General features: G+C 40.3%; 1 protein-coding gene across 1 annotated transcript in view; it reads right to left on the reverse strand.

Annotated features, from left to right (window-relative positions):
* Positions 1-27357, reverse strand: part of Pak2 (p21 (RAC1) activated kinase 2) — a 65465-nt gene that overhangs the window by 22241 nt on the left and 15867 nt on the right. Inside the window, exons 2-7 of the mRNA XM_051191322.1 lie at positions 18737-18944; positions 9587-9687; positions 7453-7600; positions 5461-5492; positions 4414-4521; positions 1379-1511 (exon numbers count right to left, since the gene is read on the reverse strand). Coding sequence (XP_051047279.1) covers positions 1379-1511; positions 4414-4521; positions 5461-5492; positions 7453-7600; positions 9587-9687; positions 18737-18923 — 709 coding nt within the window. The 5' untranslated portion in view covers positions 18924-18944. The remainder of the gene's footprint in view (positions 1-1378; positions 1512-4413; positions 4522-5460; positions 5493-7452; positions 7601-9586; positions 9688-18736; positions 18945-27357) is intronic.

Below are 27357 nucleotides of genomic sequence, written 5' to 3' on the forward strand. Positions count from 1 at the left end.
TCTTTCTTTCTTTTTTTTTTTTTTTTTTGCTTTTCAAGACAAGGTAGCTTTGGCTGTCCTGGAACTAGCTCTATAGACCAGGCTGGCCTGGACCTCAGAGACCTGACTGACTGCCCTGCCTCCTGAGTGCTGGGATTAAAGGTGTGTGCAACCATTGTCTGGCTCCATTTTCCAGCTTTTGAAAAACCTTCAATACACTAGAAAAATAAATATTAAGTCAAAACAGGAGAAAATGAGTCTGCATTGTCAGTTGCTCAAGGTATGACGCAAACATATCGAGCAAAGTTATAAAGTACTTAAGTACTCCACCTCAAGCCAACCACTTAACTCCAAGCTATAAAACACAGTCATGACAAACAGTAAGACACTGAAAAAGGAACTGTAGCAAAAGAGGGTATGACATGATTAGGGGTCAGGACTAAATGGTGACAGCTACTGTTCTGAATTTTTGTTTGAAAGTAGCAGTTTTCCTGAAAGAGAAGGAACATTATGTATCTCTACAAAATTCCAGGGTAAAAGCAGGCTCATACTTGAAAGTACTGAGGAAAAAAGCAATAACCAGAGCACACCCATGATTTAAACACTGTTTACATGGGATCTTTCATTGATGTCCCAGGTCAGTGCTCTTTGAAGCTGCTGTAGAATTGTCAGCAGATATTATTGTTACCTTTTATTGCTTGACCTAAGCCAACAATGGTGGATTAAAAGGAAAGAAAAAGAACCCACCTCCTACATACTTTATGCTAACACAAAATACAGAAGATCATGTTCTTCAGGAAGATTTTTTTTTTTTTTTTTTTTTTTTTGCATTTTTCCCCTTGTTCCCCGTCCTACCCTCAGCCCCCCCCCCCCACACACACACAGGGTTTCTCTGTATATCCCTTGCTGTTCTGCAACTCGCTCTGTAGACCAGGCTGGTCTTGAACTCACAGAAATCCTCCTACTTGAAAGTACTGGGATTAAAGGTGTGTACCACCACCGCCCGGGCTTTACATCTGTTTTTGTTTAGTATGTCTATGTATGTGTGGGTACATGTACATGTCTCCACACTTGGAGGTCATCCACATATCAAGATCAGAAAACTTTAGGAGTCAGCTCTCTCCTTTCTCCATGTAGACACCTAGAGATGGCACTCAGGACACCAGGTATGGTGGCAAGTGCGCTTTCCCATCTTGCCAGCCTGTAAGGGACATTTTTATAGGTTTGTATTGAGACGCTATATTCAAACCCCTTTGACAGAGTTTCAAATATGCCCTTTAGATGTGGCTGGCAGGGACCAAGTTTTTCATACACACAAAGCAAGTGTATCTCACTGAGCACCCACTATCGCCAGCTCTGGACCAAATGTTTTTAAGAAAATAAAGTATAGACTGCATACTTAATTTCTCCATAATCTCTTCATCTGTCATCTTGGCTTTCTTTTTCTGTTTGTCTGAAGACTTGGCACCACCATCAACATTAGAATCACCAACTGGAGCAGGAATAGGGTCGATGACAGACCGTGTGTAAATCTGCAGAGATACAGTTCATTGTTGAGACTTAAGGAAAAAACATTATCAGATGGCCTTAGTAGTAGAAAATGTATTCTTTGATTTTTGTTTTTTAAACCAAACCAAGTTATCTTTCCCACTGTTTTGAAGAATGGGACAGTATATTCACACAAGAAACACTTAACTGTCAGGCATAGTGGTGCCTGTTTGTAATTCTAGCACTCAAGAGGCAGATACAGCAAGAGGACAACCTAGGCTACAATAAGACACTGTTATAAATATTTCCACCTCCCCAAAACATGTAACCAGGAAAATAATGTATAACATTTTTTTGACACATCATGTATGTATTTTGGAAATATCAAGCAAAATAGATCTATGAAATTCCCTCCACTGTGACTACATCTAAAGTACTGAGAACAATGTACTGAAAAGAAGCACACTATTGCAGTTAGAAAGATGGTTGAGTGGCGAAGAGCACATGTTATTTCTCCAAAGATCCCAGGTTCAATTCCCAGCACCCACATGGCTGCTCATAACCATGTGTAACAAAGTTTCAGAGGATCTGATGTCCTTTTCTGACCTCCATAGGCAACAGGTGCAATGCGCTGCACAAATATACAACCAGGCAAAACATCCACAGACATAAAATAAAAATAATAAATAAAAAAAGCATTCCCAGCCAGGCGGTGGATGGTGCATGCCTTTAATCCCAGCACTCGGGAGGCAGAGGCAGGCGGATGATCTCTGTGGGTTTGAGAACAGCCTGGTCTACAAGAGCTAGTTGCAGCACAGCTTCCAAAGCCACAGAGAAACCCTGTCTAGAAAAACCAAAAAAGGAAAGGGAAGGGAAGGGAAGGGAAGGGAAGGGAAGGGAAGGGAAGGGAAGGGAAGGGAAGGGAAGGGAAGGGAAGGGAAGGGAAGGGAAGGGAAGGGAAGGGAAGGGAAGGAGGAAGGGAAGGGAAGGGAAGGGAAGGGAAGGGAAGGGAAGGGAAGGGAAGGGAAGGGAAGGGAAGGGAAGGGAAGGAAGGAAGGGAAGGAAGGAAGGGAAGGGAAGGGGGAAGGGAAGGGGAAGGAAGGGAAGGGAAGGGAAGGAAGGAAGGAAAGGAGGAAGGAAGGAAGGAAGGAAGGGAAGGGAAGGAAGGAAGGAGGAAGGAGGAAGGAGGAAGGGAGGAAGGAGGAAGGGAAGGAAGGGAGAAGGAAGGGAGGAAGGGAGGAAGGGAAGGAAGGAAGGAAGGGAAGGAAGGAAGGGAAGGAAGGAAGGAAGGGAAGGAAGGAAGGAAGGAAGGGGGAAGGAAGGAAGGGAAGGAAGGAAGGAAGGAAGGAGGAAGGAAGGAAGGAAGGAAGGAAGGGAAGGAAGGAAGGAAGGGGAAGGAAGGAAGGAAGGAAGGGAAGGGAAGGGAAGGGAAGGGAAGGGAAGGAAGGGAAGGAAGGAAGAGGAAGGAAGGAAGGAAGGGAAGGAAGAGGAAGGGAAGGAAGGGAAGGGAGAGGAAGGGAAGGAAGGAAGGAAGGAAGGAGGAAGGAAGGGAAGGAAGGAAGGAAGGGAAGGAAGGGAAGGGAAGGGAAGGGGAAGGGAAGGAAGGAGGAGGAAAGGAAGGGAAGGGGGAAGGGAAGGAAGGGAAGGGAAGGGAAGGAGGAAGGAAGGGAGGAAGGAGGAAGGAGGAGGAGGGGGGAAGGAGGGGAAGGAAGGAAGGAAGGAGGAAGGAAGGGAAGGGAAGGGAAGGAAGGAAGGGAAGGGAAGGGAAGGAAGGGAAGGAAGGAAGGAAGGGAAGGGAAGGGAAGGGAAGGGAAGGGAAGGGAAGGGAAGGGAAGGAAAGGAAAGGAAAGGAAAGGAAAGGAAAGGAAAGGAAGCACTCCTGCAGCCAGCACAGGGCACACACCTATGCTTGGGTGCCTGAGAAGCAGGCACAGGAGGGTCAGGAATTCCAGGGTACACAGTAAGACTGAAGGCAGCCGAGACTACATGAGACCCTCCATGGCTCACAACAAAAACAAAATGAACCCAACACAGCTTAGTAACAGAAAGAGTAAGAGTGATGATGTTGAGATAACTATAACCACCTCCCTCTGTAAGTTTTAGAAAAACTCGTGTGATCATTTTCTTTCAAACAGCCAGTCCTATGTCATAAAGACAACACTTTATGCACTCCACTACTGAATCAGTCTCAGCTCTGTCTGCTGAGTGGAGCAGAGTCCTGGGGCAGCCTGGCATTCCACCTATCACAGTGGCAAGGGCAGTACTGGGCAGTTTCTTACTGCCTGGCTCCACTTAAGGCCCTTACTTTTAAAATTCTCTTAATGGTAAGTAATTTCATCCCTAAATGCTTCTTGGATGAACATACAGCCTTTGAAAACAAGGTAAAATACGTAATTTAGGAAACAGCAATGATCTAATTTCAGATATAATAGTTACCTATATTGAGAAAGAGAATAAGAGAGAAACAGGAAGGAAAACCCAGTGAGTTAAGTATATTAACTTTTAAAGACACTGTTAATTTCCTTTTTTGTCTGCTTTTACAGACAGGGTCTAGGGTTGTAGCTCTAGCTGGCCTCTTAACTCAGGCATCCACCTACCATGCTGGGATTAAAGATGGGCACCACCATGCTTACTGAAGATATTACTTTTCAAAGTAGTTATTATTAATTTTAATTGACTTATTGTATGCATGTGCACGAGGCAGTCAGATGACAACTTGTAGGAGTTAGGTCTCCCTCTACCATGGGATTGGATGCAAGCTGCCAAGACTGGGTGGCCAGCACCTATACCTGCTGAGTCACTTTCATTAGCACCAAAAAGTAGGCTTGACAAGCAACCAAGTTTCTGCACATGACAGTATTTTAAGCTTGAGGGTCTTTAAACACTTGGAATGCAAGTCAAATGCAGACCGATGTTTCCAAAAACACACTGTCATCAATCACTCACTGATTTTGTATGGTCTGGCCGAGGGGCAATGACAGGAGGAGCAGCATCTTCATCATCATCGTCTTCCTCTGTTACTACTGCTGATGTTTCTGATCCCTTAGTATTCAGCTGCACTCATCACAGAAGCAGAAAAGGAGGATAAACCAGTAAAATTAAAAGGTCAAAATGTGACTTCCCTTTTAAAATATTTTTAAATTTATTTCTTCAATAGCTCATTCAAAAAATAACTGAACTTCACTGATTCTGATATAACCAATTAAAAAGTAAATAAATATGTATCATTTTTAGTGGGGAGGAGACTCTGCTAAGGACTGAACCCAATGCCTGTGTATGGTGTAACTGCTCTACTACTGAGCTACATCCATAGCTCATAGCTCTCAAGTAAGCAATCAATTTCACTGGACCAAAACAAAGGCCCTCTGGACACTGTAGACATAAACCTCATTTTGAGGCATTTAAAAGATCCAGGTACACCAGTTAATAAAGCAAGAAAAGGAGCTGACATGTTTGAATTATTTAGAATGTGTCTCAGTTTACTACACTCAGAAAGGAACTGGAATGAGGTTTGGGGAAGAGAGAATATGCCAACCAGTTCACCATATTCAAGTTCAGTATGACAACACTGGAGAAGTAGCTACATCACTCTGGAGGTTATTATAAAGTTCAGTTGCTTTAAAGTGCCCATAAAGTTCCATTTACTTCATGTGGCTTTCCCAATTAATCAAGTAGCTAACTTAAGAAAAACAAAACAACAACAACAACAGAAAAAAACCAACCAACCAACCAAACAAACAAAAAAACCCCCAACTATGTAGCTATTTGTCTGATGGCTAGTTTTATTTTACTTTTGGTGTTTTGAGACATGGTTTTGCTAGCCACCCAGTTCTTCAAAATTCACGGTGAGTTCACTACCTTGATCTCTTTAGCGATGCAGTTAGAGACATGGGCTATCACATCTGTTTGTATATTTTAGCAAGTAACAGAAAAAGATTTGTTTAAGGCAACTACATTAGAACAGAATCTATAATAAATAAATTATTAACTTACTGCTGGTGTTCCAGAAGGGAAGCCATCTTTCTCTAAATGTGAAACAGAAAAGATATTATAAATTTGAGAGAGAAAACTGGGATATAACAAACAAACAAACAAACAAACAAAAATCAGGTGAAGTTTTGATATATAGGCCTGACTGATCCATTGTATTTGCTTTTCTTCCCCCACCCCCAATTTTGATTTTATTTATTTTGTGTATATCAGTGTTTTGCCTTCATGCATGTATGTACACCATATGCATCTCATCTGGTGTCCCCAGAGGTCAAAAGGCAGCACTAGATCTCTTAAAACTGGAGTTAGGAATGGTTTTGAGCTACCATGTGGGTGCTGGGAACTGAATCCAGGCCCTTAGCAAGAGCAGCCAATGCTCTTAACTGCTAAGACATCTCTCTAGCCCTAGCCTAGATTTCTTGGCAATCTTCCTGCCTCAGGATCCTGAGTGCTAGGATTAGAGGCAAGTACCACAGCACCTAGCAAGTGAATAAGTGTTCCTGAACTGGTATCATTTTAAATGGCAACACTAGTATCCAAATGAGACTTTGGTATGTGACCAAGCTAAAAACTCTCAAATCTATGAAATGCTGTAAATTTATTATAAATCATTGGGGACATTTACAACTCAGATTCACCATTAAAAAGTAACAGCTGATAAAGCAAGAAAGATACCCATTTCCATTATTTGGTTTAGTATATTTCCATAGTTTGTTGGGCAGAAAAAAAGACAACACCAGCATTTGCATAAGTGAATTTATATATATTAACACATAATAAAATTAAATTTTAACTAAATCACTTTATTAATCTGTATTTATTAAAGCAAAATTTATTGTTTATATTAGATACCTTTCCAGGAAATTGCCCACCAAGAAATATAAAGCTATCATTCAAACAATGCAAAACTTAATATGTTTCTTCTTTTCTTTAAAAACATCTGTAGACTTTAATACATTTATATCAAATAGCAAAAAAATCTTAACACTTTCTGGTCAAATATAGTTTTTAAAACAAATTACTAATGAATACAGACTGATTACTATATTTGCCCTACACTCTGATCCTTCCTCCCTCCCTCCCTCCTTGTTTTTCAAGGCAGGTTTTCTCTGTATAGCTTTGGAGTCTGTCCTGGCACTCACTCTGTAGACCATGATGGTCTCGAACTCACAAAGAGCTGCCTGCCTCTGCCTCTTGAGTGCTGGGATTAAAGGCATGTGCCACCACTGTCTGGCTAAAGTTCCTTTTTAAAAAAAATGACTTATTTTGAATTTTATGTGTATGAGTGTTTTACCTGTGTTTACATATGTGCGCCATGTGTGTGCCTCGTGCCTTCAGAAGCCAGATGAGGAGGGTATCTGATCCCTGGAACTGGAGTTCCAGATGGTCAGATGGCTGTGAGCTGCAAAGTGGGTGCTAGGAACTAAACCTGGATCCACTAAGAACAAGTGCTCTGAGCTATCTTTCCAGTCCACACAAAGTTTCTTTTTCATTTTTTTTTTTTTTTTCCTTCAGTTTTTCGAGACAGTGTTTCTCTGTTAACAGTCCTGGCTGTCCTGGTAGCCTCCAGATCCATCTGCCTCTGCCTCTGCCTCCCGAGTACTGGGATTAAAGGCATGTACCACCCCACAGGAAAGTTTCAACTTTTTAATAGAAAAGGCTTTTTTTTTTTTTTTTTTTTTGAGGAAGAGTCTTACTGTATGTATCTTTGGTTGGTGTGAAAATCACTCTGTAGATCAGAGTGCTCTTGAACTCACAGAGATCTCCCATTGATGGGATTCAGGGTATTTTCTAGCACACCCAGCTGAGTAGAAAAGCATTTTTCATTTCAAACCCTGCCATTTATTTATATGAAATAATCATCTCCATTTTGTCCCACTAACAGACAACAGCTGTCCTTCCATCTTTCATTTTCCAGAAGGAATCTTTTTACCAGCAGGGAGTTGGCACTCTCCATTCCATTCCACCCAGCTCTCACCACCATCTTTGTCTTACCAGGAGGAGTGAAGCTCAGGTATTTCTGCTTCACAGTGTTAGAGTCATAGAACTTCAAGACATCTAGCACAGCCTGAGGGTTCTTCTTCTGCTCTAGTTTGGTAATGTTGGAGGTCTGCAACAGCCTTGCCCACTGTTCTGGCATGCCCTAACAAGAAGAAATTCATAAGTCAGTTAGTTATGATTTGAACTGCTCTAATAAAGAACATTTTCATAGACCAATGACAACCAACCAATACACATAAATTTTAGGTTATGTATGAATGTTTTGCCCACATATACGTCTGTCTGTACAGTATACGTCTGTCTGTACAGTATGTGTTGTGGATGGTTTTGAGGTGCAATGTGAGTGTTAGGAATTGAATCCAGTTCTTCTGCAAGAACAAGTACTCTTAACTACTGAGCCATCTCTACAGCCCCCATGTATTTAGTTTTGAAACAAAGAACTATATAGCTCAGCCTGGCCTGGAACTCACAATACTTCTCAGGTGCCTTAGTATTAGGAATGACAAAATACAATTTTTTGTTTTTTTCAAGATAGGGTTTCTCTGTGTAACCCTGGCTGTGCTGGAACTACCTCTATAGACCAGATTGGCCTCAAATTCAGAGATCTGCCTGCTCTACCTCTTCCTGAGTGCTGGGATTAAAGGGGTGTATCACCAAGTCCTGCCAAAAGTATAGGTTTATTTGTTTTTGTTTTTTTTTTGTTTGTTTGTTTGTTTCTTTTTAAAAGGACTTGTGGTCAAAAGGTCAAAGGATAGGCTCTAATGTGGTTCTCAGGTCCCTTCCAACTTTTGTTTGAGACAGGGTCTTCCTCAACTAAAATGTTACAAGTAGGCTGGGAGCACAGGACCACAGCACAGCATCTGGCTTTTTATCTCAGTTTTAGGGACCTGAATTCAGATCTTTTCATGCTCAAAAGGCAAGCAGTTTGCCAACTGAGCCATTACCCTAGCCCTAAAAGTTCATTTCTCCATATCTGTTTATTTGTAACTGTAATTGGTAGGCTCAGCTCTCTAGAGAAAAAGACCAACCAATTACTAATTTCTTTAGCTGTTATTTTACATATATGTATATTTTGCTTGTATGTATATAGTCTGAGCCACCTCTCCAGCCCTAATTACTAATTTTTTTAAAGATCCATTCATTCATTCATTCATTCACTCACTTATTTTTGTTGAGACAGGGTTTCTCTGTGTATCCCTGGCTGTCCTGGAACTCGCTCTGTAAACCAGGCTGGCCCTGAACTCACAGAGATCAGCCTGCCTCTGCCTCCCAAGTGCTGGATTAAAGGCATGCACCACTACCTCCCACCTAAGATTTATTTACTTATTATGTATACATCATTCTGCCTGCATGTATGTCTGCATGTCAGAAGAGGGTACCAGATCTCATTGTAGATGGCTGTGAGCCACAATGTGGTTGCTGGGAATTGAACTCAGGGCCTTTGGAAGAGCATCCAGTGCTTTTAACCTCTGAGTCATCTCTCCAGCCCCAATTACTAATATTTTTATGACAAGCAAAATAAAACAGTAAGAAGTGAAAACTAATGCCAGTCATGGTAGTCAGCATGTAACCCCACATGCTCTCAGGAGGATTCAGTTTCCAGGTTTTACTAGGATCATACCAAGAGTTTGCTTTATGCAAACAACGAGAAGAAAAGAACTAAGAATCACACGGGATAGAAAAGTTCAACACCAGTTCTGATAGCCCATAGCTGTCACCCAGCACATGGAGGCAGTGCAGACAGGAGGACTGGGTTCAAGACCAGTCTCAACAACAAAATGAGTTCACAGGAGGCCAGACTGGGCTACATAAAAATTCTGTCACCAAAAAACACAGAGAAAAAACTGATTTCAAACCTAATACTAAAAATGCTTGAGTACCCTTTTTGGTTTCTTGAGTATGTATACATTTGCAAAGGTCAGAGGATCATCTCAAACATCATTGTCTTCCACTCTGAGACAAGGTCTCTTGTTTTTACTACTTACATCATAGCAGGACTACAATGACTTCATCTGATTGTTCCCATTCTGGGTCCTCACACTCGCAGTGCTTCTCTTCACTGAGCAATCCCCACAACCCTTCAGCACTGTTTTACTGTCACAAAGAAACCTCAATTAGGTAAACTTACAGTGAACTCTCCAGTGACAGCATCAAAGCCAACGTGGATGGTATGTTCAAAATCAGATGGAGGAGAAATCTCTGGCCGTTCTTTTTCTTTCTTTTTACTTCCTAGAGGGCATGGGTGTGGGAAGAGAAAACAATCTCTTTAAACAAGGCTAATTATGGCATTTATTATCGTGTTTGTATTTTTCCTGAAACTGATTAGAAATGAGGTTATTGTAGAAGACACTTCCTCTGGGAACAGTGGCTGGTAGGAAACTGTACACACAACATGTATCCTACTGAAGGGTGGGTGCCTCCAAAGACATTTTACAGAGGCTGCTTGAGCAAGATGAATTCTTCCTACTTCCCCTCCCTCCTCCAACTTGCTTTTCTGAAATAGCGCCTCATTCTCCAGCCTATACTGGCCTCAAATTCATGGTAATTCTTATTACGGTTGATTGCATAAGCCACCACATCTGACTTGCACTTTCATTTTAATAACAGTTTGTAAATGTTACATCTTTAAATTGCCCAATGGTTACACTGCAAAAAAAATTTTTTGCAACATTCTTGCAGCATCACTAACTCTTTGCAAATTCAAACAACCAAGGCCTTCTCCTCCCCAGTTCTCCTCCTTTAATCTGTAGCTCCTAAACCCACAGATCTATTTCTGGATGCTTCTGTTCTCTTAAAATCATCTATCATTATGCCAATCCTGTCTACCTTGATTACTGTCATCTTTATACAAACATTGAAAGTATAGTCTAAGTCCTTTTTTAAAAAAACTTTTTTCCAAATAAGCTGAGATTATTTCAGATCCACTACAGTATTATATGAAATTAAGAATATTTTAAATTTCTACAAGAAGCTTTCTTGTAGAAATCACTTTAGAGTTTATTGACACCTTGCCTTCTGATCCAGGACCAACAGCAAATCTTATTAATTAGGTTTTTAATTCTCTCAGCAATGTTTGCTAGTACTGGGGGAGAGACTACAGATCCCGGCACTGTTTCATCGCACTACTGCACAGGAATACTTATTTTTATGCTACTAAAAATGGCAGTTTGGGGGTTGGGGATGTAACTCAGGGGTAGCTTGCTTACCTAGCATGCTTGCAGCCTTGGGTCAGCCCCACCAGAAAATACAATATAAAATTAATTCTTCAGAGCTGGGCGTTGGTGGTGCATGTCTTTAATCCCAGCACTCGGGAGGCAGAAACAGGCGGATCTCTGTGAGTTCGAGACCAGCCTGATCTATAAGAGCTAGCTTCAGGACAGCATCCACAACCACAGAGAAACCCTGTCTCGAAAAACCAAACCAAAACCAAAAAAAAAAAAAAGTTAATTCTTCAGAACTAATCTTATATCCAGAAACTCTCTTCTACTTATTTTTAAAAATTCTGAGGGTATCACAGGATATTCTATAAAGTAATATGCTGTGGTAAACTAAAAAAAGCTTGCATGTTCTTTCTAATCTAAGCTATTTATTTTCTTGCTTGCTTACTATTTAACCTTATTTTTATATATATTTATTATTTTTTTCTTATTTTACATATCGATCCCAGTTCCCTCTCCCTCTGTCACTATTTAACATCATTGAACTGGCTAGTCCCTAGTCTACAACATGGTTCAATAAAGGTGTTAATAAGAATTTTTGTGTTTTACTGATCCAGGGAATGAAAATAGTCACTGTTTTTTATTTTGGTTTTTCGAGGCAGGGGTTCTCTGTGTAGCCTTGGCTATCCTGGAACTAACAGACATCTGCCTGCCTCTGCCTCCCAAGTGCTGGGATTAAAGACATACACCACCACTGTCCAGCTATTTCTTAGTTTGATATCAACAGTCAATGTTTCTAACATGTCCTTATAAAATTTAGTACATTTCCTTCAATTTCAAGTTTGTTCAACACTTATATCAGAAATGAATACTAGATTGTGTCAAATGTCTTTTCTATATCTATGATCATATGACTTATCCTAAATTACTTTTGATTTCCAAATTTTAACTAGTCTTGAAGTCCTGAAATAAATGTGTTGGGAAACATTACCTCATATTCAAATTTTCTTGAAATTGTATACAATGATAATTAATTCTTCCTTAAATATTTCACTGATTCACTAAAGAAGCTAGGCAGGTCTTAAGACTTTCTTTGTGGAAAGAGTTATATTCTTTTAAATTTCTTCCTTTTAAGTAAGCTTTGGAAATCTGTTATCTTTTTTTTTTTTTTCCGAGACAAGGTTTCTCTGTATAGCTTTGGAGCCTATCCTAACACTTACTCTGTAGACCAGGCTGGCTTCAAACTAAGAGATCCGCCTGCCTCTGCCTCCTTCATCTTGGGATTAAAGGGGTATGACACCACCCCTCCCCAGAAATCTGTGATAATCCTGTCTTGAAAAATAAAAACTCATTTTTTTATAACTTGAATTTGTCGGTACATACATACTTGTACACTATGTTACCTGTGTCTTCTCAGTGGAGACAGACCTGGACTTCGTATGTTCTACCCTGACTTTCACCCCCCAATCCCAGAAAACCTTTGATTCACACAAAAACTTTACATTTAAAAAAAAAAAAAAGCAGATTTCCTAGACACTGTATTTTCGGCTGCTTTATAGATTTTTGCAATCATTTGAATCAAGTTTTATTGTTCTCTTCAATCTCCTGTGTTATATTTACCTGTTTAAATTATACAATCCAATGAATTTTAGTATACCCAGAATTCCATAAACATGCAATTAGCATATTTTCATCATTCCCTAAAGAAACCTTGTATCCATTAGCAATTACTTGTTTGTTATTCTACTCATCTTACTGTAGTCCTTTATCAAATAATCTTTTTCAGTACCACATTTATTTTTATGTGTATGCATATATGCCTGCTTGAGAATATGTGCACTGCGTGTGTGCAGGTGGCCTTAGGAGGGAATTAGACTACAGGGAGCACTCAGCTGCATGATGTGGGTGCTGGGAGCCACGCCTGGTCCTCGGCAAGAGCAGCAGTGCTCACTGTTCCTGACCACTGACTCATCTCTGATCCTCCAGTTTTCCTTAATGTGCATCAGTATTTTACACCATACGTATATAAGTGCACCCACCACCTATGTGAAGTGCCCATGGAGGTTAGAGTTTCAGATGGTTGTGATCATCCTGTGGGTATCAGGAATCAGGAGCTGCAAACTCTCTTAACCACTAAGCCATCTCTCTTTCCCCTGAGTCTTTTTTCATGATCTTTTTTTATTTCCCTCATTCTATTTTATTTGCCCTTTATTTGCAACATATAACTGTCTTCTTTTACATTTCCTATGTGGGTGCTTTTTTTTTTTTTAAAACTCTGGCAGAATTTTCTTGATCACCCTCTCACCCTCCTATTGGTATCATATTTGTTCTGTTAATTTTAAATACTGGTTTTCCAAGAATTGTTTCTCATCAGTCTTCCAGCATCCCCCCCCAAACAAAAATTCTTTTCTTTTCCATGAATTGTCTTCCTTTCTCAAAGATCATGCTGTATATATGTATATGTTGGCTGGATTTTCTGGTTTGTTGGTTTTCTCCTGAAGTGGAATGCTTCTTCTAAATTTATGTTTAACAAAATTACCTCATTTTTGGAGACAGGGTCTTGCTATCTGGCCATGGCTAGCCTTGATTGTACTTAATAATCCAGGCAGGCCTCACAAACATGTGCTCTCTGGAGCTGCTCACGGCTCTGGGTTCTAATGTCTGAACATTTTCTTCAGATGTCTGGTGACCCTATGCTGTTCACGCTTACAGAAAAACATTGCACAACTAACTGGGAGACAAGTTAGGTCAAAGATGAGGACAGGGCTCAGGGTATCTAAGGTATTTTCCCTTGCAGAGAAAAGCCTCTCAGGACAGGCAGAAAGTACTCTGAACATTCACAAGGCAGAGGAAAGAAGTGTTTACTCGCATGTTTCAACTCTGCAGACTTTGCAATGAGAATATATGTATGGCTGACTGCTCGATAGATTCCTATGTAGATTTAAGTTACTCCCCCTTTAGCCTGGATATCACATTGTCCCCTCATTAGTCTCTAAATCCTGAGTCACACACTCCACTGTGCAATCACTGTCTCTGTCCACTTGGGCAGGTATGTTCTTTGCAAGGCAATCTCAGTGTGTGCTGAGAATTCTTGGACACTGCTGCCTCTTCCCCTTCCCTTTACCCTTACAGTGACTTTAATTCTACTTCGTTTTCACAAGTACTTATATTTTAGTAGTCTCAGGGGGAAGAGCAACGTATTTTTTAAACAGAATCTGAATATTTAAAAAATGTGGTCAATATGTCATGTTAACCAAAAAGATTCTACTGTCCTGCTGTTTGATAAATCTGTACATAAACATGCTAGCACATATTTTTCACAAAGATACTATTAGTCTAGCACTCACAAGAAACAATGCCATTTTTGACTAATAATGACACATTTCTGCAAAATGTCCATGCTTCCTCTAGATTCTCCAGGTACACATATTTACCAACAGGATATGTGGCAAGAAAGCAAGTCTCATCAATCATGGAAGGGAGCAGAGGGAAAGACAATTATGAAGCATGCATAAAATCTTGTTGTCTTTACTACAACACACAATTACATCTACCATACATAACCTTTCATCTTCCACCAGGCTGACTTGAGTACTCTGAGGTCAGGACCTCTAGTCCTTTCTCTGTCCCTGGGCTTCTAATTCATTATACTGCAAACAGGAGAAAATATTAGTTGGCTATGAACTAACAGTTTGATTTGTATACCATTTTTGTAGAGATGAGAGAAACAAAACCTGTGTGTTAAGAAAATATGTTTCTTCTTTTTAAAAAGTCTGTTGTAGAGGCTTTTCTCCTGTTACCACAGGAACTTCTTTACCATTTCCCAATGGATATGACTGGGAAAATTGCCATTTTCTTATATGACCTTCATCACAGACACCTAATCCAAAGTGGATATCAACCTCCTCCCCATCTAACATCCCGGCCAACTCCTTCACAGGGTGACTGAGCTATGCCAGACTCAGAATGAGCAGATTTTAAGGAAGGCCAGCTGGTGCTGAAAGCTCCCTCCATTAACACAAGAAAGGAGTCCAGGCTACATCAGAAAGTACATTCCATAAATGTTGGTGATGTAGAACAGCCTAGAGATATACCTAGATATACCAGTCCACTCAAAGGAAAATGCTGGAAGCCAGGTGGCTCCATGGGTGAAGATGCCTGGCAACTTGAGCTCAATCTCATGGACACACATTATGGAAGGAGACAAACAACTCTTACAAGGTGACCTCTGACTGACACATGTACCACAGTTGTCAGGCACATGCATGTACACACCAACAATAAATACAAATTTTTGTTGTTTTTTGACACAGCATAGTCTGTCTGTCTGTCTGTCTCTATATATGTATAGCTAGCCCTGGCTGTCCTCAAACTCACAAAGATTTACCTGCTTCTGCCTCCTAAGAGTTAGAATTAAAGACGTGTCACCTGGCCTAATAATAACAATATATTTTTTTAGAAGGTGTTTCTCTGTGTAGTTCTGGCTGTCCCAGAAGTCACTATGTAGGGCAGGCTAGCCTCAAACTCACAGAGATCCACCTACCAATATCTCCTGAGTGCTGGGATTAAAGGCATGCACCATATACACTTTTGTGTTTATTTATTTTTTATTAAAAAAAAAGAAAGTGATACAATATCCTAAAACTAAAATCTGTTTAATTCCACTTGCTTTTCACACATATTGGCCATATTTTAGTAGCCCCTGGGAGAGAATCGAAGTTTTAGAAACAGCATCTGAAACAAAGATATGAAAGCAAGCCTTAGAGTGAATATGTGCTAGACAGACCAGCTCTACAGATTGCTGCAACTCTAGATGCCAACACTGAACAAAATAAATAACTATGCAAGACAGTTTTGGAGGAGAAATCTGTTCATGTTTAAATATAAGTCAACTTCCCACTTTTGCCTGTCAAACATAACAATCTATAAGATGTCTACAAACAACAGATCACTTGATAAGAAATACTGGACCACAGAAACTTGTTTGAATCATTTCTGAAACCTACTAAATAAAACAACAGCAGTAAAAGGAGAGGGGGTAAAATCCTGAGTCACATGCTCACATGGAATCTTAAGGCCATTGCCTTTTTCTACATTTGACCTAGCTGGTCATGTAGGGGCTAGGCCTTCAGTCCCAGATGAGGCACAAGACTGCTGCGCATTTCAGAAAAGAGGAAAACAAAATACTTAAATGGAAGACTTCTCAGTTTCTAGTCTAACAATCAGTGATGACATCTCCAAGCTAGCAAAGCTAAACTTGTTCTATCACACAGAAGAGTATTAATTCCAAAGGAAGTAGGTGAAGTATAAGCTAGTATTAATATTGTATTTCTGGACAAAAAAAAAAAAAAAAAAAAAAAAAAGATGCTTACATATATCTTCATAACCGATAGGAAAAGTGCACACAGGCTGAATTATTGGGTGTAACTGCCTCCATTGATGAGCAATCAACTCAATGCTAGCTGTCTATCTAGAGCCTATAATAACCCAAGACAAGGGCTCCTTGCCATTTTCATTATTAAAACCACTAAACTGGCTAAAGGCTCCTGCAAAAGCCTGACCATTTCCAAGGTAGTTTTACATCTCCAACAAAACCTAGTTTCTCTATGGCTACCAGTCTCCTGTACCTCAAATAGAAAGGTGGCCAGCTCTTTCCCTGGCTTAAATTCTGCAATGGTTCCTCAGGAAAAATCCAAGTTCCATAGCACAGAATAGGAGGCCCTTTGTGACCAGATCTTTTCCCACTTTTTCAGTTTCTGCTGTGTGCAGATCCATTTGGATATCACACTTGCCGGTAAGTGCCCTCTCTGTTTTTAAATCATATTGACCTGCATTCAGTCCCATGGGTGTACCAGGACCCTGTGGCCGGGCACTGACAATTCTCTTCTAGGCACAGAATACACTGGCTTTTGTGTTTTGTTTCTTTGAGTTTTTATTTGTTTGTTTGTTTTGGAGACAAGGTTTCTCTGTGGCTTTGGAGCCTGTCCTGGAACTCACTCTGTAGACCAGGCTGGCCTCAAACTCACAGAGATCTGCCTGCCTCTGCCTCATTAAAGGCATGTGCCAACCCCCAGCTTGTTTTTGCTTTTTTGAGCCAGGGTCTCACTCTGCAGCTTTGGCTGGCTGGCTTGGAACTCATAGAGACCTGCTCGTCTGCCTCAGTGCTGACACTATGGGACACTTCTTTCAGCCCCGACACACACTTCTTAAAAGAAGATATGTTGAGGCTGTTTCTGTTCCTTCTGACTGTGACAGAACATAGGACAAAAAGTTACATTACCACTGAAAAACAAGAAAGATTCTTAATTTCAAATCATAACTTAGTAAGGATTTCAGGAGACTGTATCCTCCTATATATATATGGTCAACCTCTTTTCTGTGTATGTGAGCATACCTTGGAGACCAGAGCTCTACACTGTCTTTAACAGCCTCTACCTATTTTCTGAGTCAGTGTCTCTCATTGAAGCTGGAGCTCATCAGCTGGCTAGACAGACTGGCCAGAACCCTTGGGATATGCCTCTCCCCTCCCTCCTGATGCTAGGGTTACAGGTACACATTGCACATCTGACTTGTTATATAGGTGTTGACCTTTACTCTTGCAGAACAGGCACTTTACCCACTGAATCTCATCCCTTACTGCCTCCTTTTTTCTTTTCTGTGTGTGCATAGTCTGTGTTTAAATTAGAGGACCATTGCGGGAGTTTGTTCCATTTCACTATGTGGGTGCTAGGATTTGAACTCGGGCTTCCATATTACCACTCTTACACCAGCAGTATCTTAGTTTTATGTTCTCTTACTGTCACGTTTGTACCTACAATCAGGAACCAAAAAAGATGAAAGCTTCCTTCGGCTCAGCTCCTTTTTCCCACTGATGTGGTCCTGGATCCCAGCCAAGGAAGACTGCCACCCTCAGCGGGCAGGTGTTCCCATCTTGCTTCTAGATGACAGTTGAGATTAACCATCATGAGGATGTACCTCAGTGTCATTGCTGTAGTTTAGACACGGCTTGTTTTCTAATGTATATATCCTGGAGGCTGGATCCCCAGTCAGCAGTATAGAAAAGGGCTGAGTTCATGTATTCTGAGAGAGGTGGAGCAGGAGAACTACCAGTCTTAAGGCCTGTCCCAGCTACATAGAGTTTGAGGCCAGCCTCAGCTGTACGAGAATGTCTAAACAAAACAAAAAACCACCCAAACAACATCAATAAAAACAGTATAGAAAGGTGGTTGGAACTCTAAGGGGAAGGCCCTCATAGGAGGTGATGACTACCTTCAGAATATATTACTGGTGTCAGAGAACACAAAGATTTCTGAGGGAGCAGATTCCCACAAAGGGTGACTGGTTCCTCCTACCTCCTCTTCTGGGTTTTGAACATTTCCCATGAGCAGCTGGCTCCTCTCCTAAATCTTCACCATGCTATAACCCTGACCTCCTCAGACACCAGGGTTGTGCTGTTTGGAATTTCTAGCCACCAGAAGTACAGACAAAATAAAACTCTTTTTGGGGAGTGGGGTGAGGGATGAGACAGTTCACTATGTAGCCTTGCATGACCTGGAGCTTACTATGAAGACAAGACAGGCCTCAAACTCATGGAGAGCCACCTGTCTCTGCCTCCTGAGTGCTGGGATTACAAGTATTCACCACCACACCTACATAAAGTACCTAGCCTCAGATTGTTAAAGCCACAGAACAGACTAGGGCAGTCACAAATCTCACTATGTCAGGAAGCTGTATAAAGGTTTCAGAAAATGAAGATAAGTATAAAAATTCAGGACCTGTAGCAAGCACTATAGTCTTTGTGTGTGTGTGTGTGTGTGTGTGTGTGTGTGTGTGTGTGTGTGTATGTATGTGCACCACGTGAATGCCTGGTGTAAGTGGAAGCCAGAAAAGGGTGTTGGATGCCTTGGACTTGGAGTCAGACAGTGGTAAATTGCCATGTAGGTGCTGGGAATCAAACCTGGGTCATCCTGGGCAAGAGCAGCCAGTGATCCTAACTGCTGGGCTACCTCTCCAGACCTCAGTGTTTTCTTAGATCTGTTTAGATTCACCATAGAAGATATCAAGATAGGAAACATATCATAAGCCAATGTGAGACTTCTGAAATGTGAGCAGCTGTTTACCTTTTTCTGTGCCTGAGAATATGGAGATGATTTTGTTCCTGGGCTTTTTTTCCTCTGGGACAGAAGGCAAAGGTTTCAAACTGTGATTGGCTGATAAAGGATCTTTTCCTCCAGTGCTAAAAATGGTGCTGCTCATTCGCACAGGAGGTGCTGGAGGCTTGTCTTCTAGTTCTCCGTTATCAGACATGATTCAGAATTATCAAATGGCCTGGAAGAGAGGGAACCCCCAAACATTCAATTAATTACAAAGTTAAAGACAGCACAGTCAGTAATCACCCCACCACAGCTGTAAATTAGAACGTGATCTAGTTAGTGACATTAGCAAAATGTGGATAAATTTGTCTCAATAAAAGCAATCTCCACTAAATAACTAGCCACAGAAACATTTGAAGAACATGTTCACACTAACATATTACATACAATTTAACTAATAAACAATTCTGAGATGATTACAAAATAAAAATGGGCATGCATATAGCCTACTATAATTAAACCAGGTGAGATAAATAATTTAAGTAGATCTATAACAAGCAACAATATTGAAACAGTAATTAAAACAACAAAACCCTTCCAACCAAGCTAAGTCAGGCCCAAATGAGATATCTACTTTCTCCACTCATATTTCAACACACTAAGAAAGCAGGGAAAAAACCCTACAACTGCACGATTGCTTCAAAACAAAACAAAACAAAAACAACCCACCTTGGAATAAATACACCAAAAGAAGTATTAGACTTCTAAAATATCAAAGAAAGAAATCGAAGACACTAGAAGATGGAAAAACTTCTCTTACTTTTGGATTAATACAATTAGGTCACCTTACCAAAAGCAATCTACTGCTTCAAGGTAATCATCAAAATTCCAATGCCATTTTTCACAGAAATAGGAAAAAGAAACCAGGCATTGAATGGCCCCCACCTTTAATCCCAGCACTTGGGAGGAAGAGGCAGGCAGATCTCTGTGAGTTTGAGGTCAGCCTGGTCTACACAGGGAGTTCCAGGACAGGCAAAGATACAGAGAAACCCTGTCTCAAAAACAAAACCAACAACAAGCGCTCCCCCCCCCCAAAAAAAAAACCCACTACATTGAACTCCCCCAACCAAAAAAAAATCTTAAAGTCCACATGGAAGCACAAAATATAAAGGGAGCCAAAACAATCCTTAGCAAAAGTTAAGAATGCTGGAGGCAACACCATACCTGACTTTAAGCTACACTATAGAGCCATGGAAATAAAATCAACATGGTACTGGTACAAAATAGACATACAGATCAACACAATAGAAGACCTAGATATGAAATTCCACAAATACAAACACCTGATTTTTTATAACGATGCTAAAAATACACATTGGAGAAAAGGTAGATTGCCTCTTCAACAAATAGTGCTAGGAAAACTGGATGTCCATATACAGGAGAATTTGATACTTAAAATCAACTCCAAATGGATCAAAGATTATAATGTAAGGATTGAAACTCTGAAACTGCTAGAGGAAAACCATTCAAATGCTGACATAGGCAAGGATGTTCTGAACAGGGCTCTTAAATTCTGAAACTGCTAGAGGAAAAACTAGGGCAAATACTTAAGACTGTTCTGAATGGGCTCCACTCCACTCAGGAAATAAGGTCAACAAATACAAATGGGACATCATGAAATTAAAGCTTCTGCTCAGTGAAGGAAATAGTTAATCAAGTAAGAGACAGCCAAATGACAAGAGGAAAACTTTGCTTCTATATAGCTTAGAGGTTTAATATCAAGCAGATGTGTTTGCTGTCATCTACAAAGCAGAACAAAAAAACAATTGAATCTCTCTTTCTCTTCCTTTCTCTCTCCCCCCCCCACACCTCATTAATATTTGAACTAAGTTTATATTTTGTTTTGGGTCTCTTTCTACCTATGTGGTCCATGAACTGCAGGTTGGACATGCCTGATACAAAGAACTAAAAAAACCTAAATAACAAGAAATCAAAACAGCCTGATCAATAAGTGCACTAATGAAATTAATAGATAGTTCTCAAAAAACAAAATAGAGGACCAGAGGGGAGGCTTAGTAGGTGGAGGTACTTGCATCCAGGCCTGACATCATTTTGATAGAAGCCTATAAGGTGGCAGGATGCAAACTGAATTCCAACCATGTCCTCTGGCACTGTTGCATTCAAAAACACATGCACACAAAATAAATCTGAAATGCAAGCAGCAATAAACATATAAAGAGTATCCAACCTCAATAAACCACCAGGGAAATGGCAAATCAAAGTTAGACTGAGATTCCATCTTAAGGGTAGTCAGAATGGCAATCATTAAGAAAACAGGTAACAAATGCTATCAGAGTTCAAATAGAGCCATTAAGCATTTACTGGTGGGAGCGTGAACTTGCCAGGCCAGTGGAGGTTTCTTCCAAAACTAAAACAAGAACTTCTGTTAAGACCCAGTTATATCACTGATGCTTTTACCAACAAAGGCCAGTGCTCACTACAGCACTATTCTGGAACTATACTATGGCACGGATATAGGCATACATCAAGAGGATAAAGGAAATCCAGACAATATGTGACTTTGAAGTACAAGTGTCTAAAGGACAAAGAGATCTAAGCAAGGAAAAGGGAGTATACATAGGGCATTGTGGGGAGTTGAGGGCTCAAATACAATATATACTTGCACTAAAACTTAAAGAAGGGGTGTGCTATGGATGCAAGAATCAGTCTCTAAAAATAGGTCCTGACTGATCTGAGTACAGTGAAAAAGTTAAATGTACAGCACACCCAAGAATCAGTGTGGCTGTAATGCTAAGACTCTATCCGTCGCCTTGTAATGTTCCCTTTAGACACACAGGTGACATATTTCCCATAGCTAACTTGGTGAAAACTTTAATCTCATTCACAGACAAGTATAGATACATATTCTGTCTTTTATATTTAAAATTTTGTATGTGTGTGTGTTTGTGCAAGGGTGCCCGAGGAGGCCAAAGGTAGGTGTCCTATCTCCTTGCGCTGAAGTTCCTAGAATCTGTGAGCCACCCGATGTAGGTGCCAAAAACTCAACTTGGTCCTCTTGAAGATAACTGCTAAGCTGCCTTTCCAGTCTCCTTTGTCTGTTTTTTAACCTTCCTGAGAGTGTTCACATGTGTGCATGTGGAGGTCACAGGGCAACTTCAGGTATAAGCCCTTGCTTTCCACCATCTTGAGCCAGGGTCTCATTTACTCATTTACTGCTGTGCATGCCTGACTTTCTGGCTCATGAGCTTCTGGGGAATTCTGTCTCCATGTCCTATCTTGTAGGAACATCAGGAACCATGCCTGGCTTTACATGGGCTCTGGGGATCCACACTTGGGTCCTGACAGAACCATCTCTCCAGCCCTATTTGTGTAGGAGTGCACTTGCTCCTTTCAATGTACAGATCCGGAGGGGTCAGGCTCAGGTCACCAGGCTGGGAAGCAGCTGAGCCATCTCACTAGCTCTCTTCTGTCTTATTAAAACAGTGAGTTACAGCAGTAAAATATCTCTACTTAAATTCTGATATGAGAGTATGCATGTTAGGAAACCAGACAACTCCACAGTAAACAAGGTTTTGAATAGTAATTGGATAATGATCTTTTGTGAAGAAACCTTTGTTTATCTACAATAAAAAGGCTACTGCATCCACATAAAATTTAAAATAATCTGCACTTCTTCATTTTAGCTCAAATTCTAGGACTTGGAGAAAAGCAGCTATAATTTGAGAACAACTGAGATGCAGACAGTATTATTTCCCGCTGAATCTTGCAGCTTTATTTCTTTCACAGAATATGTCACAAATGCTACTTGTTCTGGTGCATTACTCTGACATACATTATCTGCCACATTTGATATGTGAAAGAAATAACCCACCCAAAAGTAAGGGCCTTACTAAAAGCCTGCACACAGATCTAATTCTAGGACCCAATCCAAGCACCCGAGCTCCCTCCTCATGATTTTCTCTTTGCTAACACAGTGTACTGGATGACTTTTGGCCCTGAATTTCAACTGTGACAATTAGTCATGATTTATGTCATTTTCCTCCCCAACACTTCACTCAGTCCAAAGGGCAAAGGCTTTGAATGTCTTAGACAGGAATGCTGACTGACTCATGTCAACCATATTCTATCCACGAGGAAGTCTACCCTTCCTGAATGTAGTAGTCATTTTCTCACACACCAGTTCACTAGGCACAGATAAAGCAAGCCATATTAACAGGATTACCTTTCAAAAGCTCTGTACTTGCCCCTCACAGCTGACTTAAGGCCTTAGTTTCTCTCCTACAAAGCAACTTTTTGTACACTGCTTCTATTGACAGGTGCTATGTGCCTGAAAAGTACCTACTGAGGTCATGATAAGATTCTTTAATATTATATTTTAGACAAGAACAACAGGCACAAAAACAATTGACTGGAGATGTCGCTATGTGGGCAGAGTGCTTGCTTAGTATGCACAAAGCCTTGGGTTCAACCCCAGTGCTGTATAAAACCAGACAAGGCGGTGCAGGCATCCTACAATAGGGAGGTTGGAGGCCAGAAGTTCAAAGTCATCCTTGGCTGCATAATGAGTTGAAGCCAGCCAGAGATACGTGAGACCTTGTCCCAAAATCAAACCAAGCCAAATAAACTTCATGATAAAATAATAATGTAACCTATATTCTGTCCTACTAATACTTACAAATGACAGGGAAAAAAAAAGAAAAAAGGCAAATACGTATTGCCTCTCTCCAATCCTCCAATCTGTTCCCTTTTTGCTACTTTTCAGTGACAAACAAGTAGGCGAAACAAAAAGTATGCCCAAAACACACTGTGCTCTTTAGCAGGCCCATTGTTTAACTGTGACAAGCCTCAAGCAAAACAATTACTCAATTGTGTACTGAAGACCAGGGGTAGTTAAACACACAGTAGAAATAAAAAGTCAGTCCAACTAGTGCCATAGCAAGTGAAAACTCATTACCAGAAAACATGGTAAAAAAGTGGAATTCTGGTTCAAAATTTTTTACTTAAATTTTATGTATTTTCAGTAACTTATTAATGAGGTAACACTGACCAAAACTCTAACGATCTGTCCATAAGCTGATACCATTGCACCCCAAACTTTAAGAACCTCAGTGAGCCTAAGTACAGATAAAAACATACCCAAACTACCTGCAGGTTCAGAGATAGGTTCCAAACTGGAGATGAGGCGTGTGTCTGTCCACCTAATGAGAACACCAGGCATATCATCAGGCTAATATGGCAAAGCTCCAAAACAGAGAGGACTTGTATGGAACAAAGGGAAATAAAGTGCATCAAATTTAGATGAACAGAAGTCTGGGTGACTGATCAAAAGATTTTAAATCACAGGACCAGAGGGATGGCTCAGTAGGAAAAGACACTTTCTGTCAAGCTTGACAGCCTGGTTCCATCTCCAGAATCCACATGGTTGAAACAGCACCTACTTACACAATGTTGTTGTTCTCTGACCTCTACACACATGCATACACCAATCAAATGAGTATAAAAACAAAAGTTTTTAAAGTTTGTTGCACAAATGATAGTAGTAAATAAAAATAGGTGATTTTAGTAATCCAAAAATAAAGTGAAAAGTTACTCAAAAGAGCAAGCCATTTGTTAGGTCACTTATTCTCAATGATATTTGATTAAACTCACTAAGCTTTTACTTTGATGGGACAAAAGGGACAGTCAACAAAACCAGAGTCTGTCTCAGTTTGAACACTCTAAGATACCTTTCTCACGCCTTTAATCCCAGTGCTCAGAAGGCAGAGGCAGGCGAAATTCTGAGTTCGAGACTAGCCTGATTTATGAGAGCTAGTTCCAGGACAGGATCCAAAGCCACAGAGAAACCCTGTCTCAAAAAACAAAACAAAACAACAATAGCACCTTTCACATAAAGCTAAGATCTAAAAAGCTATAGTCAACAGGAACAAAATAAAAAATCTCTGGGCAGAAAATAATAATTTTCTAAAAAGCCTTAATCAGTAAGCCTCACCATAGTGAAAGAGAGCAAACAAAACCTCTGAGAATTCCTAACACAAAATCCCTCCCAAAAAACATATGTGTGCCTATGATTGCTGTAGAAAAGGCTGGCCTTGAAGTTGTGACCCTCATGCACAATGATGTTACAAGATGGAACCACCTCACCCAGTTCTAAATGCATTTCAATGGTCTAAACTCACCCAGTGGGACATAGTTTAATTTGGTAGCATTCTCTGATGAGTCAAAAAACAAAACCATACAAACCTTTGCAGGAGAAATGAGCCTTAACAACTATCAATTAAAACCCAAGAATATATACGTTTGGCAACAGGTCTGATGTAATAAGGCTGGCCTCAATCTTACCATTTATGGAGGATGATTTTAAACTTATTTAAGACAGAGTCTCATCATTTCGGCAACTTTAGACTTCTATCTTCCAAAGGCAGAGATCACAGATGTGCTTGACCACAGCTACTTTTTAAGATTTTTCTGTGTATGAGTGTTTGCCTGTGTGTGTGTGTGTGTGTGTACCACACACATGCCTGGTGATGGTGGAGGTCAGAGCAAGGCAACAGATCCCCTGAGTCTGGAACTATACACAGATGGTTGTGAGTTGCCATGCGGGTGCTGAAATGAAATGGGATGTGGGCTCAACAAAACTGATTTCAAGCAGTGACTGCTAACTCTCATCTTGTTTGTACACAGTCAGACAATAACATCCTCAACAGGAACTTTCTGCATTGTATATTAAGTGTACTTACTAGATTATGACATTGCCACTATCATTACCTAATATTTGCCTGCCTCAGTCTACAGAGTTCTGGGATTATGCCTGGCATATCTTTTTTTAATTAACTAAAAGTACCTAGCAAGGTGTTACACAGACAATAAAACCTGAAAATCTTTTTCAAATAAATAATGCTAGGCAATTTAAACAAACTGCTGCCATTCAAGCTGTGTCTTAAGAACAAAGTCAACCTTTTCTTCGTTAATCACTAAGTAAACTGAGTAACCCTTTGTGTTGCCTATTCTTTCACAAAGAGTAGGGTGGGGAGATGGAACATGAGGAAAGTATTCTGAAGTTTCATCAGCTACTTTTCTGCTGCTGTAATAAAACATAACAAAAACGATTTCCAGAGGAAGGGTTTAATGCACAGTCCATCATGCTGAGGCAGGCATGGCGACGGGAACATGAGGTTGCTGGCCACACTGCAGCCACAATCAGGAGGCAGGGAGAGGAAATGCTGTTCTCAGTTTCTTTCTCCTTTTTATTCAGTCTGGGATCCCAGCCCAAGGAATGGTGGAGTTCAGGGTTAGGCTGGCTCTTCCCACAATCTAGACACCCCTCACTCCAAGACATGCCCAGAAATTTGTTGTCAGGGTTATTTTAAATCCTGTCAGGGTCACAATCAATGTTAATTATCATATCATCTACATTTCTTATCACCAAATTCTTTTGTCTATAATGTTTCCTTATATTGTAAGGGTACCACTGATCACAAAAGACTGTCTATAAAATGCAAGTTAAAAGAGACTACCATTATAATAGTATTAAAATCAGACAGTTTCTAGGCCACATTCTCCTTTCACAGCATCCCCTTTATCTCAGATTAATTACTTCATGATGCCCCGAGGCCAAAAGAAATGTCTAACCACTTCATCTCTTTAGTGAACTGGTTAAAACAATTGCACTGGCATTCATGTCTTTAAAAGGTAGTACTTATTTAAAACACACACACACTCTGTTGCTTCATTCTGAATTACATGGGGACTGCAAAGTTTTCAAACAGCAGACACCACCACCCTCCCTTTCCTACTCCACACTGGCTGTCATCATTCCATCTCTCATTCCATCTCAACAGCTACTTCACTAAGCTGGATGACAAATAAATCATGACCCAATGTTGAAGCTAGTCTTTCTAGAACAAAAAGCCTGCTGAGTCCAACAGATTTTGTTCACTGTTTAACTCTAAACTCTAAAAATATCCCACGGGTACTATGAACTTAGTGAGGTGCCCCAGAGTCTTGGCATGGCTTGGGAACTGTGAACTTACATATATAAGGAAAAATGTACTGAAAGACATGGAAACCCTAAGTGGAGAAAGATATTAATGTTTATGAATTTACTCAAAATTGTAAAGATGCAGACTTTCCTCATACTGATCTACAGATTTACAATGATCATCAATTCCAAGAAGCCTTTGTGAGACAATGGACACCAATTCTAAAATTTATATGGAAGACCAAAAGCCCAGGGAACAGTAAGGATGCTGTGAAAGAATAATTATGGATATATAATTATACATTTAGCTCATCCTAATAGGAAAACATTTTACATTATAAAATTCACTTTTGATATTGCATTACTTGCAGCTTTTCAGATAGATCCTCAGGGCTCACCTTCTCAAAGTCCTACTTACTACCCAAGTAAGCAGCTTTTTGTTGAGTTCAATTTTTTCATTCAGATACACTTCACAACACTGCCATGTTATGTGGCACCCACACATATGCAATCCGGTGGCACGGAGGATTAATTGTGGGTGGATCATTCCTCTTTCTCACCTTGGGCTGCATGGTTACACTTCCCTTTAGCTACTACTCCTTCCAGGCTTCACTTCACTTCCCTTTCCTCACACTTCTGTTCTCTGGGA

The sequence above is a fragment of the Phodopus roborovskii genome, unplaced genomic scaffold (genome assembly GCF_943737965.1).
Source record: "Phodopus roborovskii unplaced genomic scaffold, PHOROB, whole genome shotgun sequence".
Taxonomy (NCBI): Eukaryota; Metazoa; Chordata; class Mammalia; order Rodentia; family Cricetidae; genus Phodopus; species Phodopus roborovskii.